Here is a 19,524-nt window from a genome sequence, read left to right as displayed (position 1 = left end):
GGACATTCTAGATTTGTGTATATCCACAGAGGTTATAATGTTGCTTTTACTAGTGAAATATGATGTTTAAATTAAGGATGATGTTAATTTTTTGTGAGATGCAGACAATTTCTGTATAGCTACTTAAAAAAACTGTTAACATACAATGTCTAGTGGTTTCAGGTTGTCTACTGCATCTGGGAAGGAACAACCCCATGCACCAGTATAGGCTGGGGGCCGAACTGCTGAAGAGCAGCTCTGCAGAGAGAGTCCTGATTGATAATAAGCTAAATACGAGCCAGCAATGTGCCCTCGTGGCCAAGAAGGCCAATGGCATCCTGGGATGCATCAGGAAGAGTGTGGCCAGCAGGTCAAGGGAGGTTCTTCTCCCTCTCTACTCTGCCCTGGTGAGGCCTCATCTGGAGTCCTGTGTCCAGTTCTGGGCTCCTCAGCTCAAGAGGGACAGGGAAGTGCTGGAGAGAGTCCAGCACAGGGCCACCAAGATGATCGAGGGTATGGAACATCTTTCATATGAGGAAAGGCTGCGGGAACTGGGGCTGTTTAGTCTGGAGAAGAGGAGATTGAGAAGTGATCTTATTAACATTTATAAATATCTATAGGGTGGGTATCAGGAGGTTTGGACATCCCTTTTTATTATGGTAGCTAACAACAGGACAAGGGGTAATGGGATGAAGCTGGAACAAAAAAAGCTCCACTTAAATATAAGAAAAAACTATTTCACTGTTGAGGTGAGGGAGCCCTGGCACAGGCTGCCCAGGGGGGTTGTGGAGTCTCCTTCCTTGGAGGTCTTCAAGACCCGCCTGGATATGATCTTGTGTGACCTGATCCAGGTGTCTCTGCTTCTGCAGGGGGGTTGGACTAGATGATCTCTAAAGGTCCCTTCCAACCCCTACCATTCTATGATTCGATGATTCTGCAGTCAGCAGGTTGACTCTCAGCCTATATTTCCAACAGCTGAAGTTACTTTGAAGGTATTTGTAACAGAACAGGATACTTCACCTCCTACTCTTCATATGTACTAGTCTTTTGTAACTGCAGGGCAGCTTTAAAAAGCGAACAAAAACAGGTGGCACAGAAAGTGAACATTTTCCTTTATTCTCGTCTCTCAATTATGTAGATATATTAAACAGAATCAGAATTTGTTTTGAAGTGTGCAGAAAACTCACATTGTAGGCTTTCTTTATGATGTCCATCTGATGTCAGGAATCTCTGTAAATGAGGCCTGAAACTACTTAAAAAAACCAAAAGATCCTTGAATTAGATATCCTACATCTTAGGTAAATACTTGTTTTTCAGGTGTGATGGATGTCCAACAGCTCACACCAGGAGAAACATCTTCAAGATACTAAATAGAATTGAGAACATGCATTTCATAATTAAGAACAGTGTGACAGCAAAATCTTTCAAAAGTGTCCTTACTGATGCTTACTGCCCAATTTATTTGAATATTTAAATGCTTTGAAAAATTTATGTGTTAGAATTTACTCAGTAAGGTTGGCAGTTCTCATGTTGGCCTTTGTGCCCTCTGCTTGGGATGTTTACTGAATGCATACTGAAAAAGACCACTCCTTCCAAAATACAATATTTTAACAAATTATGCACATGTCATTGTAGAAACCTGCTTTAATGTTAATATTAGGTTGAAAATTCTACTGCTTTTCAACTATATTGATGTATTATTTGGTGAATGGGAAAAATGATGGTTATGAAGAAGCAGGCTACTGTTTTTCCTTGTTACTCAGCGTGCAGCCTCCCATCTTACTCTCTGTGCACCATCTTAAGTCCTGCCCTGGATTTGTGATTGTTTATTCCCTGAGGGATGCTGATGGGGAATGTGTCTGTGCTACCTCTCACTTCTGTATTTGTTACACGTTGTCACATGGAAGATTTTGAAGTCTGGGAATAGAAGCTTGGCTTGATTCAAACCCCGAATTTTGCATGTGTCCATTGATTTAAAATACCTTTTGCCTCTAGGGCTTGTGTAGTGTTTTTGGAAATTCTTGGTATTTATGGAGCTGTTTAGAAGTTCATACCATGACACATCTAAATCCCTTCAGTGTCATAGTACCTAGAAAAGGAGCAGGCAGTTTATAAAGAGTTCAGGATAATTTAGAGTTATGAATATGCTAGTAGTATTGTTAGGGGCTGGTTGGGGAGCTAATTAATGCTGATGTAGATAATCAGAGTTTGTTTACAGCCTCCAACAGGTTTTACAATACTCAGTATTCTGAGCAGGTAAACATTACAAAGAAGTTTGTCTTGGAAATTCTTTTACATCTACGTATGTAATTGATACTACAAGATAAACACCTCTGTAAAACTGGAGTTCAGTTCCACAACCACAATTTGCTGTTAGGTGTTTACATCTGCTTTCACATATATTTCAGGATGTAAATGATTCTTGTCTTTGGAAAGATGCTTAGAAATGTCATTAAGTTGCTGACCTTTTGTGTGATAACATCATTAGAGCTTTTGGTAGGAAGTGAGGTGCTTGAGCTCTAAGTGCTTAGTTCCCCTTCCTGAGGAGTGTTTGCTTTCAAACTATTACTTGTCTGGCTATGATACCTTTGCCTCCAGAGCAGTGTCCCTATGTAATAAAAAATGCAAGGTATTGGGAATTAGCCAAAAAGTCTGTGATTGGGCACTCAGTTGGAAAGTGTCTTCTGTTCTTGATCCTTGCTCTCATAATGGATATTAACTAGCTTTTCATTTTTACTAGTGATTATTTCGTGAAAAAATACTAAAGCAGTACTATGAGCAGGTGCTTGTCGTTTTGTGAGCTGTGATTTCTGCTGCTTGTCGGCCTTCATAAAAGTTTCTGTAACCAAATGTAAATTTTTCAATGGCCTCCTTGTGTGCATAGCTGCCTCATGGGTGCATCAGATCCTTTTAGCTGAGTTGCATTTTATTAGAACATGAGCCTAATTTGTGTATCTTTCATGAAAAGTTTGATTTGAACATCTTGAAAACTATAGAGTCTCCTTCCTTGGAGGTCTTCAAGACTCACCTGGACATGTTCCTATGTGACCTGATCTATGTGGACCTGCTTCTTCAGGGGAGTTAGACTATTTGGACCTCTAAAGGTCCCTTCCAACCCCTACCATTCTATGATTCTGTGAAGATTTCTAAACATCTTCAGTCCGTGGAAGTGTAACTCAAGAGCTTAATTCTGTGCCTTAAGACATTAGAAGTTAAATTTCTGTTCATCTGAGTAGATGCAGGAGTAGGCTTTGGCTCTCTTACTCAATGGAATTACACAGTCAAATGTTGTGTTGAGTTGTAGGAACTTTGCTGGAAATGCTCAGAGAGTAACAGAGTTTTATTTCCTGTTCATAAAATAATGTCACTAATACTAAAAGGAGGGGATTCTCGATGTCTAGAATGTATTTGTCTAATTTGAGCCACTATATTATGGCTGTGGTCTTAACATTAGACCCTTAGTGAAACTGATAACAAAACAGTCAGGAGTTCCCTCAGTCTCTTTTGAAACTAGTGGCAGAATTGCAATATAGACCAAATGATATATGACCATATGTATTCTGCATTTGTTCACAAGAGAAGATACTTGTGTCGTCAGAATGCCTTTTTACTGATGAGTGCAGCAGAACAGCTGCTAATGTTTCTGTTATTTTGTAGTGGTGGTATTTGGTGCTAGTTGATTCCTTAAATAAACTTCATAGTGGTCTGTTGGTTTGAGTGTTACAGGTACAAAGGCTTTTCCATTTTCTTTTTATAAACTTGTACTAGTACAGCTACCCTTGAATTATCTTGAAACAATGCCTTAGAGAAACAAAATTCTCTTCAGAGCTATAAATTGGTAATGCAATGTATCTGATGCTTTCTTTAAATTCATTTACATAAAGATAAAGGCATTGTGGTTCCTATGTAAGTTGCCTTATTTTATAATGAAACCTAACATAAACACGACAATGTTGTGATAGCATTAGGCTGGGTTTTTTTACTACGTTTAAGAACATATATGGATTTGAGCCATTCCTGGATTGTGGAATGTTGACAATCAGAATCACAGAACCACTGAGTGGTAAGGGTTGGAGATCATCTAGTCCAACTCCTTGCTCAAGCAGGTCCACCTAGATCAGGTCACACAGGAACATGTCCAGGTGGGTTTGGAAACCTCCAGAGAAGGAGACTTCACATCCTCCCTGGCAGCCTGTGCCAGGGCTCCCTCACCCTTACAGTAAAGAATGTTTTCAAAGTAACTGTTTTGGAATTATTTTAAATTTCTTATATTTTCTCAAATGGCTGATAGGGGGATCAAGCAGAACTGGGGAAGCATGGAAGTAACTAAAACTGTGAAATGGCCTTGAAATTTAAGAAACTGGACTATGCAGCTGGTCCCTAACAAAGATAGATCCAGCCCTCTTGATACTTTGCTTATGTTTGTATCCTTTAAAAACAAAAACCTAACAAGTATTTAAAAGGCAATCACTCTGATGAGGCATAGATCAAATAACTTTTATTCTTATCAGAGATAAACTTGCATGCTGAGAATGTGATGAAAGTATTGCTACAACCTCAGACAAAGTCATTCAAAGTTTCTCTGTCCTTGCCTGTGATAAGAGTACTCTGAAGAGCTGGAGCTGTGGTCAGGGAGAGCTTTTGGGCTCTGTGTTGTGACCTGGATACACTGAAATACTTTATTTGCAAAAGAGGCTTTCTTGAAAGGCTAGTTTTGAGAGTGATGGCTTTACACTGAAGGACTAGCACTGTCACAAGCTTCCAGGGCAGTGACAGAACACTTCAACATTCAAAACTAGCAATGTAAGCTTCAAGTCTGTGACATGACCTGGACAAACAACAGTGAAAGGGTCAACTTCAGCAGGATGCTTTCAGTGAGAGACTGGTGCTTGATAGATACACTTTGAAGGGACTCAGGCTCGGAAATGCAGTCTGTCAGACTACAAAACATACCCCTTTTGAAGTTCATTTACTGCAGAACTTGGAATAGGTAACTTTCTAAATGCTTGAAGAAAGGTGTTTGGATTATTTTTTTACTGAAAAAATTCTTACTATTGTCATGTGGAAAGATGTTCTTAGTGTCCACACTTTTGTGTTATTGTGTTGCTCTTTATGCATTTACTGATGATTTTGATTTTTTTTCTCTCAGGCACAGGCTTATAGCCTTGCCTTCTTGAAGGGGATTAGCAGGAATGTAAAGTTGTCACATTCACAGACTTTTACTTCAAGTAGTGTGTGTGGAGTGAATTGTTTGGGATTTTTTTTTCTTGTTTAAATTTGTGAAGCAGCAAAATGTGTTTGTCTTAGTGTTCTGGGCACACTAAGAAATGATTAAAACAGTCAGTATTAAAGACCAGCAACACACAAGTGTACATTAATAGTATACTTTTTTTTTCTTCATTTATTGTGTATTTTGAAACCAGTTATATGGCAGGTTTGAGGAACAGACTGAGATCTGTCAACATATTTCAGCTGGCACCTCCAAAGCCCCAAAACGATACTATGCTTACGTTTTTCTTGTATATGCCAGACTGTAAATGTGATCATGCAATCCAGTCTTTGAAAAGATATTAACATTGCTGTAGAGTTTTATTAGAATTGATGTATGACTTTTTATTTGAGTAGTATATTCAGGTAGAAGTCCAAAATCATCCATAGCAGGTTTACGGATTATAGGTTGTATCATCAGAGAGACCCTAATTCCACCAATTAACAGTTCTTTGTAAAGAAGATTTTGTCAGCATTATAGGCTCCTTGAATCTTGTTCCAGATAGAATTCTCTGCTGTTTCTTCTTCACTTGAGATTTTCAGGGCTTAAAATGATGACCACCCTGACTCCATCATAGCACGATGCTGTCTTTGTTCCACTCAGGGTGGTAATGCTTTAGAAGCTGCCATCCCCAGTCCCTGATGTAAGTTTTCTCACAAGAGCAAATAACCTAACAGTGCAGACAGAATTCTCCTTGTGCCATTGCCATATATAATGGTAACAAGAGCTTCATATCTCATATTCTACAGAGATACTGTTTAGTGTCAGGTCAAAAACTAGTGGAGTCCAGGACCCTTATTCTCCTGTTATAAAATTTCTCCTTCATAAAACAGAGATGTCTCTTTCAGATAAGTAATCTTCCTTCCACGCTTCTGAAGAAGTTTTCTGTCCTTCTGAAACCACCAGTGAAATATCTGTTCTGTAGCTTCTACTTGCCTTTTACAGCAATCTCTTGGTAGTTTGGATGGTACCTATCTCCCACTAGGTAATATGTTATCTGGCTGTCTGCCTAGTTGTCAGGGCTGACTAGATTTCACTCCATCTGTTGTTTTGATAATCCATTCATCTGTTAATCTGGTCAGTGCAGAGGTGACTAGATGACCCCTCATTTGACTGAGCATCCAATCTGTGTCAGCAAGTGCTTTTGAAAAGAACAACAACCTCTTCACAAAGACTATTTAAAATCAGGTAATATACCAGTTAATGGGGAAAAGCCCTACATTTTTATATGGAGTCAGATGCTTTTGTGAAAACATTAACATTACAATTGCACTAAAATTGCACATAGGAAGAAATTACATCAAAACTCTCTAGTTCAGATTGTTTGATGATGTGAAGTGTTTTATAACATCACTGACACTGACAAAACAGTAGTCTGTAAGTTTTTAAATCAAAATAGTAGAATAATACTTTTTTGGGAATCAATAAAATGCTGGATATTTTTAAAGTAGTTAGAAATGTAGACATACTGAATCACAAAATCTCAAGGATTGGATGAGACCTCGAAAGATCATCCAGTGCAACCCACCTGCCAGAGCAGGATCACCTAGAGTAGGTCACACAGGAACTTGTCCAGATGTGTTTTGAATGTCTCCAGAGGAGACTCCACAACCCATCTGGGCAGCCTGTTCCAGTGCTCCCTCACCTTCACAGGGAAGAAGGTTTTTTTGTGTTTCTTTGGAACCTCTTATGTTCCAGCTTGTAACCATTGCCCCTTGTCCTACCCTTGGACATTATTGAAAACAGCCTGGCTCCATCCTCCTGACACCTGTTCTTTATGTATTTGTAAACATTAATGAGGTCACCCCTCAGTCTCCTCCAAGCTGAAGAGCCCCAGCTCCCTCAGCCTTTCTTCATAAGGGAGATGCTTCACTCCTAGACACCGAACAAGTAATAGCATCTGTCATTGTTACCTGTTCTCCTCAATTTCAGGCCATTAAATACTATTATAATTGCACATACTGGTGGATGTCTTCAGAATAAGGAGATCTAGTCCTTAGGTTTCAGAAGGCTGGACTTGTGAAAAAAACCAAAACAACCCTGAATGTTACTGCTTATGTCAAATACATTTTCTTCTGTTATGTGACTTGATCTTTCTACTCTTGAATCTCTAAAGAGTCAGTCAGAAGATAATGCTTACATTTATTGTGCATATTGTCATGTGTGGTACCTTGGAGCTCTTCATTCATGAGAGTTACTGATGTGCTTAGAGTACTTTAATATTTCTCTTTCACTTATTTCACTTTAAAGATCTTCATTTTTTTCTTATAAAAATGAACTTTCAATTATAACTTTGTTGAGAACCATGTATTACTGAATAATGACTAGAGTGATTACACTTGTGCACTGACAGCACAATCTCTTTCTTTCTCACTTAAGGAAAAGAAGAGTTATTCCTGCCCTGTGTGTGAGAAGTCATTTTCTGAAGATAGACTTATAAAATCACACATCAAGACAAATCACCCTGGTAAGAAAAAAATCAAGGAACATTTCTCAGTCTATTACAATAAATGGATAAAGGTTTAGAGTGAGCAGTGTAATGTCATTAAATTCTGAGCAGAGAAGTCTATGTCTAACTGGTTTAGAGTAAGAACTGTGTTGGATTTGCAGATGTTGGAATTTGGAGTGAAACAAGTTACTGTTCCAGCTTGAGTGATGTGGAGTTTATCAGGTAGTTGTGCTAAGAAATGTGTATTCACGTGGCAAAGAACTCATTTCCAAAAGAAGACCTACATGAATTCAAATTAAGCATTGGGAAGTGTGGTATTAAGCATCTAGACATCCCGTAACAGCCCATGAGACATGGAATTCCCACTGGCCCTAACTAAACTGACAGAAATGCATTTATTGCACACTATTTTGTCTGTTGTGAATGGCATGAATGCAGAGGTCCCTGAGCTGACTCTACATGTGTGGCTGGCCTTTGCTTCCAGGGCCCACTGAAGTCAGCATCAGGGCTGTTATAGGAACCGTCTGTGATCTAATATGGCCTGTATGAAACTGGAGCCAACATGCCTGCCTAGATCCAAGCTAAATACTGCAGTCCATGCAAACTCTTGTTTGTACCCTGCTAGAATGCAGGGTGCCATGATTGATCAGTGCAAGCACAACATAAAATGAGTGCAGTAAGTCAATGCCCTGTGCCTGAGTAAACAATCCTTTCTCAAATCTTGTGAATGCAGTGCCAGCATCTTCAAGTAACTGGTGCAGGGACTGATTTACATCTGATTGGTGTGAACTCAACAGAGCTGCATTGCTGTGTCCATCCTTTTCTCCTCAGTATCTCTGTATGTCAGATAGAACGGCCCACTGGTACTGTGGATGAAAAGACTGTTGACCGTGTTGGCCAACATACTTTATTAACTAACCTACTTATCACCTGACATAGTTTAGTATTAAGAAAGAAAATGACAGCAATGCTCAAACTGAGTTTCAGGAAAAAAAAAATCCAATGAAAACAATGTAACTTTGTCAGAAATGCAACATCATACATAAAGCTGTAGTTTCTTAGCTCCCCACTGCCACTAGATAGTGCTAGACCCATGTTATAAACCATTTCCTTCACTTTAGTTTCAGAGTAACTGCCACCAGCTCTTTAGTTACGAAACCTCTTTATTTGCAGACCACTTTACAACAGTGTGGTTGGAGGGCTTGTCATACATCAGGAGACATGTCTGATGCAGCAAATTGAGATGAGGAAAGGCTTCTGTGCTATACTGTAGTCAGGAGGTATGTCACCTAGTAAGCATAGAAATTGAATATCAAGTGCTGTGCCTATAAAACGTTTGTGCCAGGGAGTACAGGAGGCCTCCCTAAATAATGTGATCTGTGAACTAGCAGTACATTACATACTGTGCCTTTACAGGTTGCCACTGATCTGCACTGGTCCATTGACCACTGAATTATTAGCATATGCTGTATCTGGGGTCCAGAAATATCCACTTAACTCTGGAGCCCCAATGTGCTGAACTTACACATTTCAATACTTTTGAACAATTCATTTGATATCTGAATCCGTCTAAAAGTGTAGTATGACTTTTTTGATACAAGAAAGTGGATTCATTTAAACTCTGTGTTATAATAGAGGTAAAGTTAGCAAATAAAATCTGCACAGCCTGTTATTTTGTGTCCTGATTTTTAATTCATATATTGCAGGCAAATAGAGAACTTGGAAGCAAAACACTAGATTTATTAGATCTGTGTCCACGGTACTAAAGAAATACTGCATCTGAGATATGCCTAATGCAGTAGTTATGCAACAACACTGTTTTAATATATAGAGGAGAATTAATAACAAATTTTTCTCTTGTGCATGCTCTCCTTGTAAGCAGGAGGAAATCCTTAATTTGTATAATGTACTTAATTACAAGCCAAACATATGTGAGGGATCTGGTGGTATAAACTATCAAGTACTTCAGTGGAATGAGTGCAGAGGTTTTTAAAATGTAAATGGAAAAGAATAAAGATGAAAAGAAAACTAGATACTATTAAAAGGAATTGAATTTTAAGATGAAATATCAAATATTAATTTCAAGTGAGACCTTTTCATATTTATCATTACAATGCTATTTCTGGAGCTCCTCTCTCCTTCCTTTCTTAATATCATTCCTCATGACCCCTCTCTTGTCATGTATATCTCCTCCAGTAGAAAATATGAAGTAAAACAGTACTCTTTCCTCTTCTAAGTGAGCAGAGGAGCTGAATTCTGGTCCTACAGAGTCAGCGAGACAAAAATCTTGGTCGACTTTGATGGAGCACTATTTCAGACCAAAGAGATAAAAGCTTGGCTTTATTACTGGATGATTTGGGTATGCAGCAGTGAAGGAGGAGTCTTTAGTCCTGGTCTCAGCTCTCAGAATTATCTGCCTTTTCATCTGATGTCTGATTTAATATTATAATTGTCCTGAGACATAAGAGGCTTCAGCTTTTGTCAATGCCTACTGAGCAGACATATCAGCCTGCAGTCATGAGTGAAGGATGTAAGTCCTAGAACGCAGATGAGAGTCCAGACTTGTGACTATATTTTTCTGTTTTGGATACTTAGAACATCTCTCTGTTCAGTTCATGGGCAATTTCTCTTTTGAGGTTGTTTGCGTTGTGCATGTGAGTTCAGGCAGAATTTTTGGTTTGAATCTAGGACCAGTTATCAGAGGACTAGATATGACAGTTCATATTTGGTAAATTGTAACTTTCAAATTTTGTAAGATTTTGGGCATAGTAAGACAACAGCTTTCAGGTCTTAATGTTCAGATGTCATGAGTACTGTACTTTCATTGAGTTGTGATATGTAACATTTTATTTATCTGAAATGCATCGAGTAGTTGGATTTATTTTTTAAAAGCCTTTGGCAGTGTTTTCATTAAATGTGTTTGTGACATTTTAATTTAAACTTCGTTATTTTGAGCTTTTTCACTGACAACCAAAACATAAGATCGTATGAAGTTGAGTGGGTTTAGCCTGAGTAAGTGAAGGCAAGGAGAGGAATCTTAGTTATTATAATAGGAGATTAAAAAGAAGACAGAGACAATCTCTGCTTGGAACTGTACAGTAAAGAGACATGAACTGAAGCAAGGAGATTCTGATCAGAGATTGGGAAAATAATTTTTAGTGTAAAAGTAGTCAAACACTGGAATGGGGCAAGAGAGGTTGTAAAATATCCATCCTTGGATATGTTCAGAACAGGACTGGATGTGACCATGGGTAACTTGAGTTTAAACTTCAGAGTTTGCCCTGCTTTTAGAGCAGGTGACCTTGGAGGTCCCTTCCAATCTGATCATTGTGGCTGTGGCTGAAGTGAATCAACTTAAGATTCTGGACATCTGGGGTGAAATCTTGAATAAAGTCTTTTGAAAATATTGGAGGGCAAAGTGCCAAATTAGTTTGTTGGGAAAGTTCATAGTTGGAAAATTATTTCTGACTCAGTGGCACACTCAAGATGTTTTAATTTTTAATTTTTTTAACCAGACAATGTGGATACTGAATACACAGATCAGGAGAGAAAGAACAGAACACCCTAGAAGCCCTAAAAGCCTTTGTGTTTTTTGCTCAGGTCCTATCTGAGTGAGACTAGGGGAAGTACAGCTTTTAAAAAGTTGGATTGAATCAGAATCTAGCTCTTCAGTACTACTTATAGAAGAAATTTCCTCATGTCGTTCTACTTTTCATTACCTTTTACGTTTCTCTCAGAGGTTTCAATGACTACTATTTCTGAGATCCTTGGCAGAAGAGTTCAGTTGAAAGGACTTATTGGAAAGAGAGCTGTGAAATGTCCCTACTGTGATTTTTATTTTATGAAGAATGGATCAGATCTTCAACGTCATATTTGGGCTCATGAAGGTAAAACTCTGGCTTTAAGCATTATGGGCATAGAATCAATCTTATATTCCACACAAACTTTGCTCACATAAAAAGAAATTCAAAGAAAGAAATATTATTGCTATACCTGAATCAAAAAACTTTCGGCTACAGCTGAGTAGTTTAATAGATTCTGGATCACATATGGAAGTGCAACACATTGTGACATAGACAAATGTACCAAATTAATAGGTTTCTAACTCCATTTTTTTTCCAAAACTCATTCATAAACATCTATAAAGTATTCTGTAATGTAACGTAAGGAGGAGTGAATGAAATACATGTTCAGTCTTTTCAAACAAGTCACTTTCTGTGTCTTTTCATAAATAACTGCTGATTCTTTCACATCTGTCAAAAAATATTTGGTCTGAAATCTATTAGTAAAGCAATTGAAATCCAGTTGCTTTGATGTTTTATGTGTAAATTCAGAGTGTATTTTAATTTAATCATGATGAGCTGACATGGACAGTGATGAAATGCCCATAAGATAATTAGTGGCGATCATACCTATGACTTTTTAGAGAGAAATTCCAGTAATATGGCAACACAGAGATTAAAAATCCCTTGAACTTAAGATCTATGGCCAATAAAATCTTCTGTCTACTTGGTTTATTTTTATAACAGGAATGTGGAAGACAACTCACATGCTCTTTAGTTAATAATTCATAGAACAGATTGCCTATGGTGTTTGAGCAGTATTTTGGATGCTTTAGTTCTCCCTCTGCATAAAGGAAATAGTGATAGTGGGGCTTGGTACTCTTAAACTTACTTTGGTTCCCATGCAGATAGTTCAGACATTTATACTAGTACTTCACATTTGTTTGAGTGTTTTTGCTATGAGCTTACCTGCCTGTGTACTGTAGTAGTGGTCTTGTCCTCACCAGTAGCCTTTACTCCATTAAGGAGTTTAGGTAGTGCAAAATTGTAGGCTTGGGCTTAGAGCAATTACTTGTGTATTCTATAGATACAGTTTGTTTATTCTGCCAAGAAAGTTGGGAACTTATCTAACTTGCAGGAGAAAGAGATGAATAGAAATTTATTCCCAAATCAAAGTGTACAATCAAGTCTGTTTATAGTAGGCTATAATTCCTCATGCTTGTAAATCTGGTTTTAAGGTCATGAGTATCAATCTAAAACTGCCAGAGACTCATGAAGCTGTTGAGCTACTCTGTCAGTTCAAATTTACTCAACTTTTCTTTGAAGGATTTACTTTGTTCTTGTAGACTTTCTGCTAGATGACATACTGTGTGTCTCTATTACATGCTTTGGACTGTTTGAGAGAAGTTAAATTGTAAGTGCTTGCATTTTACTGATGGGTGGGAAAAAAGTGTGCTAGTGTGTGAGCCATTAGCAAATCTGCTGCTGCTGAACAATAAAACATAGCTTTGCACATTTAACTTCTGATTACATATTAAGTACCTAATGAACAAATTTTTTTCATTCTTGATTGTAGTACACAGAGAATTATAGTTACCTGAAATCTTTGAGAGGGAGATTTAGTGTGTACACTGGGTAGATACCAACGTAAGCAGTCTGGATTCTACTTTTAAATGAAAGATGGACACAGTAAAGCCACAATATTAGAATATGCTTGGTTAAACTCAATACCTGTCCTTAATGGGGAAGTGTTTAAAAGAACTCTTCAGTTCTCTTAGTAAGTTATATGATGCTGTCAAGAGCTTGCTATCATTTACACAGAAGCTGTAGATGACATTTCTTAAATGTAGATCTACACATTTTTAAGTGTTGACCTTGTTGTCCATGTTGCTCACACGATCTAAAATTTCTTTCAATCAAGTGACTACCTTCTTACCAAAAGGTTTGTTTCATAGTGGATTTTTTTTATTTTTTAGGTGTCAAACCCTTCAAGTGTTCTCTCTGTGACTATGCCACTCGCAGCAAGAGTAACTTGAAAGCCCATATGAATCGTCACAGCACTGAGAAAACACACCTTTGTGATATGTGTGGGAAAAAGTTCAAATCAAAAGGCACTTTGAAGAGCCATAAACTCCTTCATACTGCTGATGGTAAGTGCATGTTTATTAAATCCAAGTTTATTTTAGGGCAATCAGTACTGGCTCTACTATTGGATCTTATTAGCAAGCATTTTTCAGTTGAACACTAAGTGCTACTTACAAATTTTGTTCATTCCCCAGAGACACTGTTCATGAAATAATTCACAACTTTGTAAAATTAATTTCTGTGAGAGAAAGCTGTGGCTGGAATACTCGATTTTTCTGAAATTCTGTGTTGGCTTTATATCCCATTATATTCTTACACAGAATTGTTGATCTCAATAGAAATTTGAAAATATAGATAGTTCTGTGGTTAAGTGTCTTGCTGTTTTCTTCTGTGAGAATATCTTTAGGAGTTGCCGAATCCAGTAGCCTGGTAGAGGCAAGACTGCTGCATCTCTGTGTCCCCAGTCAACTAGTGGCAAGCTGAGCATGTATTCTCTAAAGGTACACATGCAGCACATTCATTTGCTCTGCCATTTTAATATTTCTTAATGATCACAGAAAAAAAGTGAGAAGGAAATCCAGAAAAATACCTTCTATTACATCAGAACATGGGACACAACTGTACTTTATTCCTCTGTGATCGTTGTTTTAAGGGAATGACTTGGCAGATGAAGTTGTAGATGTTCATTATTACTTAGTAGCTTGATCTTTGTTGCTCATGCAACCTTGAGAAACATCATTCCACTCTTTATTGACATTTAAATTCTTTTTATAAACAAATTTGCATATTCATTATGATGTCCTATCACAGAAAGCACACAATGCTCTGTTACATATTTAGAATATATATGAAGTTTTTGTGTCAGATACACTTATTTTTATGTATGCATATATCTGTGTCTATAAGTGATAGAGATGATCCCTTTTATAGTGATATGATAGATACAATGAGAAGCATATAATTACTGTAATATTACCATAATCATAAAATCATTGAATCATTGAATGTTAAGGATTGGAAGGGACTCTTTAAAAAGCATCTACTCCAATGCCCTGCCAAAGCAGGTCCACCTAGATCAGGTCAGGACTCAGGAACATATCCAGATGGGTCTTGAAGACCTCCTGAGAGGGAGACTCCACACTCTCGCTGGGCAGCCTGTGCCAGGACTCCATCACCCAGACAGTGAAATAGTTTTTTCTTATGTTTAGATGGAACTTTTTGTGTTCCAGCTTCATCTCATTACCCCTTGATGAATTAGTGAATCATTTGTTATTCAGAAAGTACTTTCCAGTATTTTGAAATAACTTTGTCAATAATATGCAGGTGTTGCACATAACTGTAAACTTCATATAGAAGAATCAAGATTTGACTTATAAAATACAGTCCTCAGCTTATTCCTGGCTGCGAGGCAGAAGCAGGTTGTATTTTAACTTAAAGGAAATTTGGAGCATGATCAGACTGTAGAGGAAAAAAAGATCCCTTTCTATGGTGCTGTAAAAAAATATCTGCATGGCAAAGTTTCATTTCCATACCTTTCTGTTTTGTTTTCAACATCTGGCATGTCCAATTAGTAAAATTCTCCACTGAAAGTTGGATTTGTTTTTACCTGTGTGTGAGTTCAATTTATTGGAGAAAAAAAAAAATATGCCTGGAAGTAATTGTTGCAATTCATCTGAGGCTGCTTTGAAATTTGGCACTGTTAAGAATATCACTGTAGTCATGCAGGAGTCAGCCTTGTCTGGATTTGGTTTAAAGGTGGGAAGGTAATTTTTAACATTTACTTGCATGCAACTGTACTCTCTTATCATTTACTAATAGGTCAGACTGAAACCTTGACTTTAGGGGCAATGTTTTTATCAGGAGCCTTTTTTATCTGTTCAGACTGTCATCATCTTCTGCAATAACTGAGAGAGACTGTATGTTCATTTTAGATTGATACAAATATGTCCAAGACTTACACTCTTTTGCCTTGCTTTTTACACTTCCAAAGATGTTCCAGAAAATTCCCCATACTTTTGGAAAATGCATTTTGCCATTGGCTCTGGTGGAAACAGAACCTCAATATCTGTGGTGCCTTAAGTAATTTTCCCCACTAGGTTCACCCCAGTAAACTCTTCATACATTTCAAATACTTGTGAAAAATGAGGTAACATTTGTCACCGGGAATCTAATATATGATTTGTCAAGGGACTTTCATCCTCTTGAATGCTGACAGCTTCTCTTTGCCCAGTGTCCCTTTCTGTAGTGACAGCCCTTCAAAAGTAGCACACATCTAGTGTTCTTCAGTTATTTCACAAATAAATGAATTTGAAAGATGTTGTGCTGTTTATGAGTCTTGTCTTCCTGACTTATGAATCCAGTCAATTTTTGTTCAAATATCGGCCCTGCAAGGTCAATTTAAGCAGTGGAATATAAAGTAGTTTTCTGTCTGCTTTATGCTTCTCCAGAAGACAGACTTCTCAAGAGTGACATGATAGAAAATAATTCTGTAGTCCAGGCTTTTCACTGTTTATTATTAGAAATAAAGCAGAAAACCCATTTTTCATTACTTTAGTTAGATATCAGAAATTGTTTTTCTTAGCTATGTTTTAAGGAACCTTTCACAGTCAGTATAAAATGCTTGTAAATTTTTTGAGCAAGATCCAGAATCTAAAGAAACCAGATCTCTTCAGAATAATACATAATATTCTGTACTGTACTTCTCTATCCTTCCTTTTGGTTCTTTTGCTTTTGGAGTAGTTTTTAGCACATACTTATGCCGTGTCAGTCAAATACAGTTTGCCACCCATAGGCATTTAATACAGGCATGAAGTCTTTCTATATTTAATACACCTTGTAATTTGGCAGGAGGTAGCAGGACTGCTAGAAACTTAAAGATCAAATATGGAGAAAGGGAGTATGAAACACAGAAAAAGGAAAGAAATGGTGTTATTTTAAATCATAAGGGGAAAATAAAGATTTGAGAGAGAATATTTTGAAGGGAAAGTAAGAGAAAGGTACAGAATGGTAACATATTTGGGAGTTTCACTTTTTGCAAAGCCACAAACAGCAAGAGATGTTTCTTGAAAATGGCAGAGAATTTATTCTTCTTTGTGAATTCTAAAAATATGACAAAATCTGACCATCTTACCGTAGGAAAGACTCAAACTAATGATTTCAGCACCCAAAACAGACTCTTACAATCACAGAGACTCTTGGCAGAGTACAGGCCATAACTGAATCTAATAATTTTGCATCACTTTTCTACTGGTTCACAGTGTATTTTTAGGAAGGGCTAAGCAAACTTGATTTAAAGACTTTGTATGACAGGGCTTGCATCGGATTTCTAAGTAAATTGTCATAGTTATTAATCATGTTCTCTGTTAAAAATATTGACTTTATTTTAGACTGAATGGTTTAAGCAGCATCATTCATTAGTTGAAATTCCAGTTCTTGTTCTTTGGAGACTGGAGGGTTAGTACCTTCAGTATTGATGCCTGACTAGAAAGCTCACAGGCAAGTCAAGAGTGCTTTGTCTGTGGAACTTAAAATAACACCTTTCTTTAGGTGATGCTTCTGGAGTGATTTTTTTTGTTCCCAGAAAGCAATATAGATCATTTGCATTGACTCTATTTAATTACATTATGTTGTGTAGAAGACCTGCTTACAACACAGACATTCAGTCTGGCAAGTCCTTGAGAGACAGACAGACTCAGTGGCTTTTTCAGTTGGTATCTGAAGGAGCAAAGTTTATGCAAATACATACCCATTGTCTTAACCTCACTTGTGATCCACTCTGTGATTTCTGAAACAACTGATGCAGAAGAGTAGAAGTCTATCAGTTGCTTGAATTTCATGCATTTTGAGAAAATTTGTGCCCAGTTAAAATAGAAAAATATGAATCAGCACTCTCCAAGGACAGGTCACAGAGCCTACCCATTTTCCCTAGTGTATGGTAGCCACCAGCATCTAAGTCACCACAGTGTAAGCTAGTCCCAGTATATGCTTTCTCTTGCCTTGTGTAACTGTATATGGAGTTACTGCAGAGATTTAGATGAGAAAGGACAAAATGTCATAATTCAATCTGGCGTAGATGGAGCAACTTGTGCCCATCATTTTAAAATTGTGTGAAGTGAAAGGTCAAAACATAAAACCTCTGTATTATTTGCAATTCTAATCTTATTTTTGTCTACAGCATATTTTATTTCTTCTCATATCCAGGGTCAAGCCAGTATAGAAAACCCTTTTATGACAGTTCAAGTCATTATTGGAAGAGTAATGCTAAACTTATGACAAAATCTTGTGGTAAAAATAACCATGTCATACCCTACCAGGAATAAATTATCAAAACTTACAGTGGAAAAAGACAACAAAGTATAAATGTATTTGAATCATAACAATTCAATGCTTGGGACAGAAGTAGGTAAAAACATGGCAACATGACCAAATATCATGTTTTAAGGATTTCCAAATCTGCTTTACAAATAGAAAAATAGCTGTGCCTACAGTTGTAGATCATCGATTTCCTTCATCCATTTCAGCTGCACAATAGTAATTCTTTTTCTTCTTTCTCAAGTGACTATCCCAGGAGCATCTGGACTATTTAATGCTTAGAATTTAAAGAAGATACTTGCTATTTTTACCTTCTTGCCCTGCTCGTAGCTCTATTGAACCAAAATTCTGCCGAGCAAGTAACACACTTCTGGTGTTCATTGTTCTTTTTTGGCATTTTGGAAATTATCTTTATAATGAATAATAATTAGTAAGTTAATAATTAGTAAAGAATAATAATTAGTAATAATTTGTAATAATTAGTAATTTATACAGAAAAAAATGACTCCATTTTTAATTTACATCTCAGGAAAGCAGTTTAAATGTACAGTGTGTGACTATACAGCTGCCCAAAAGCCACAGCTTCTACGTCATATGGAACAACATGTGTCTTTCAAGGTAAGAAAGCATACAAATCATGCTTGTTGAAAAGTCATATAGAAATACACTGAACTTCAGTTTTAGCTCTGGAGCTTTTCCCTGTTTGATGCCAATTATGGAATCTTAACATTTAATATTTCAGGACTTTTGACTTTGTATTCAGGCTTTTGAGTTATTGTGTTATTTTGAGGTTACTTTATTAATGGACAATCTGTAATTAGTCTCTTTACTTGCCAAAAATATATATTTGTTCCAATATACACCAAACATTAATAGTTTTTTTGACTGCCAGTCTTTGAGAGAACTAATCTAATATGTACCTTAAAATGTCCTAGAGAAGTAGGAAAGTGAATCCCATACATCACTGTTCATTGCCTACCTTAATTTGCTCTGAAAGTTTGCCAGTCTAATGTGTATGGATGAGTTCATATACTTGAAGAAAATTGAAGAGAATTAATTTTAAAACACCTCATTTATCTGAAACGTGTCTTGGAAAGAATTTTGAAGATTGTTAACGTTTCTATGAAGTGTTTAGATTAGGGATACGGTTTATTTTAATAAACTGTAGTCTGGTTTCATTCCTAAATTTCACATTGGTTCTCAGCATGGTAAGTCTTGATGTAATGAACTGTGTAATATTATATTCAGGAAATAGAAACGATACGAGTTTATTTTCTAGAAAAATCCAGCATTTTTTATGTATGAAAATCCTCATTTTAATGTAACTCTTCATCTTGACAATGAGAGTATTTCTTATTGAGAACATACTGTTGTCATACACTTCAGCCATTCTTAACAAGTACCAATGCTATGTACCTCCATAAAGCAGAAAGGAAGTCAGTCTTTTGATTAAAGATTTAAATTTTGAAAGACAAGACATCTAAGAAAATGAAGCCAATCATCTAAAGAGATGATACATTTTGAAGAAGCAATTTTTCTTTCCTAAGTATGTAGTTTTACTCTAGACTTGTCTTTTTTAAAGGGATTTTTGTAAGTGAAAATACATCATTTACCTGGTTTAATGGCTAACAAGAGTTATATCCTTATAA

General features: G+C 36.9%; 1 protein-coding gene across 5 annotated transcripts in view; it reads left to right on the top strand.

Moving 5' to 3' along the window:
- ZFAT (zinc finger and AT-hook domain containing) overlaps nucleotides 1-19,524 on the top strand; it is a 90,439-nt gene that overhangs the window by 45,986 nt on the left and 24,929 nt on the right. For 4 of the 5 annotated variants that reach the window (XM_061995443.1, XM_061995445.1, XM_061995447.1 and 1 more), the window contains 4 exons: nucleotides 7,628-7,715; nucleotides 11,435-11,584; nucleotides 13,456-13,629; nucleotides 18,405-18,493. In XM_061995443.1, coding sequence (XP_061851427.1) covers nucleotides 7,628-7,715; nucleotides 11,435-11,584; nucleotides 13,456-13,629; nucleotides 18,405-18,493 — 501 coding nt within the window. The remainder of the gene's footprint in view (nucleotides 1-7,627; nucleotides 7,716-11,434; nucleotides 11,585-13,455; nucleotides 13,630-18,404; nucleotides 18,494-19,524) is intronic. The other variant, XM_061995446.1, reaches the window with a different exon arrangement.

Source organism: Colius striatus, chromosome 4 (genome assembly GCF_028858725.1).
Source record: "Colius striatus isolate bColStr4 chromosome 4, bColStr4.1.hap1, whole genome shotgun sequence".
Classification (NCBI taxonomy): Eukaryota; Metazoa; Chordata; class Aves; order Coliiformes; family Coliidae; genus Colius; species Colius striatus.
This window is presented reverse-complemented; position numbering and strand designations above follow the sequence as displayed.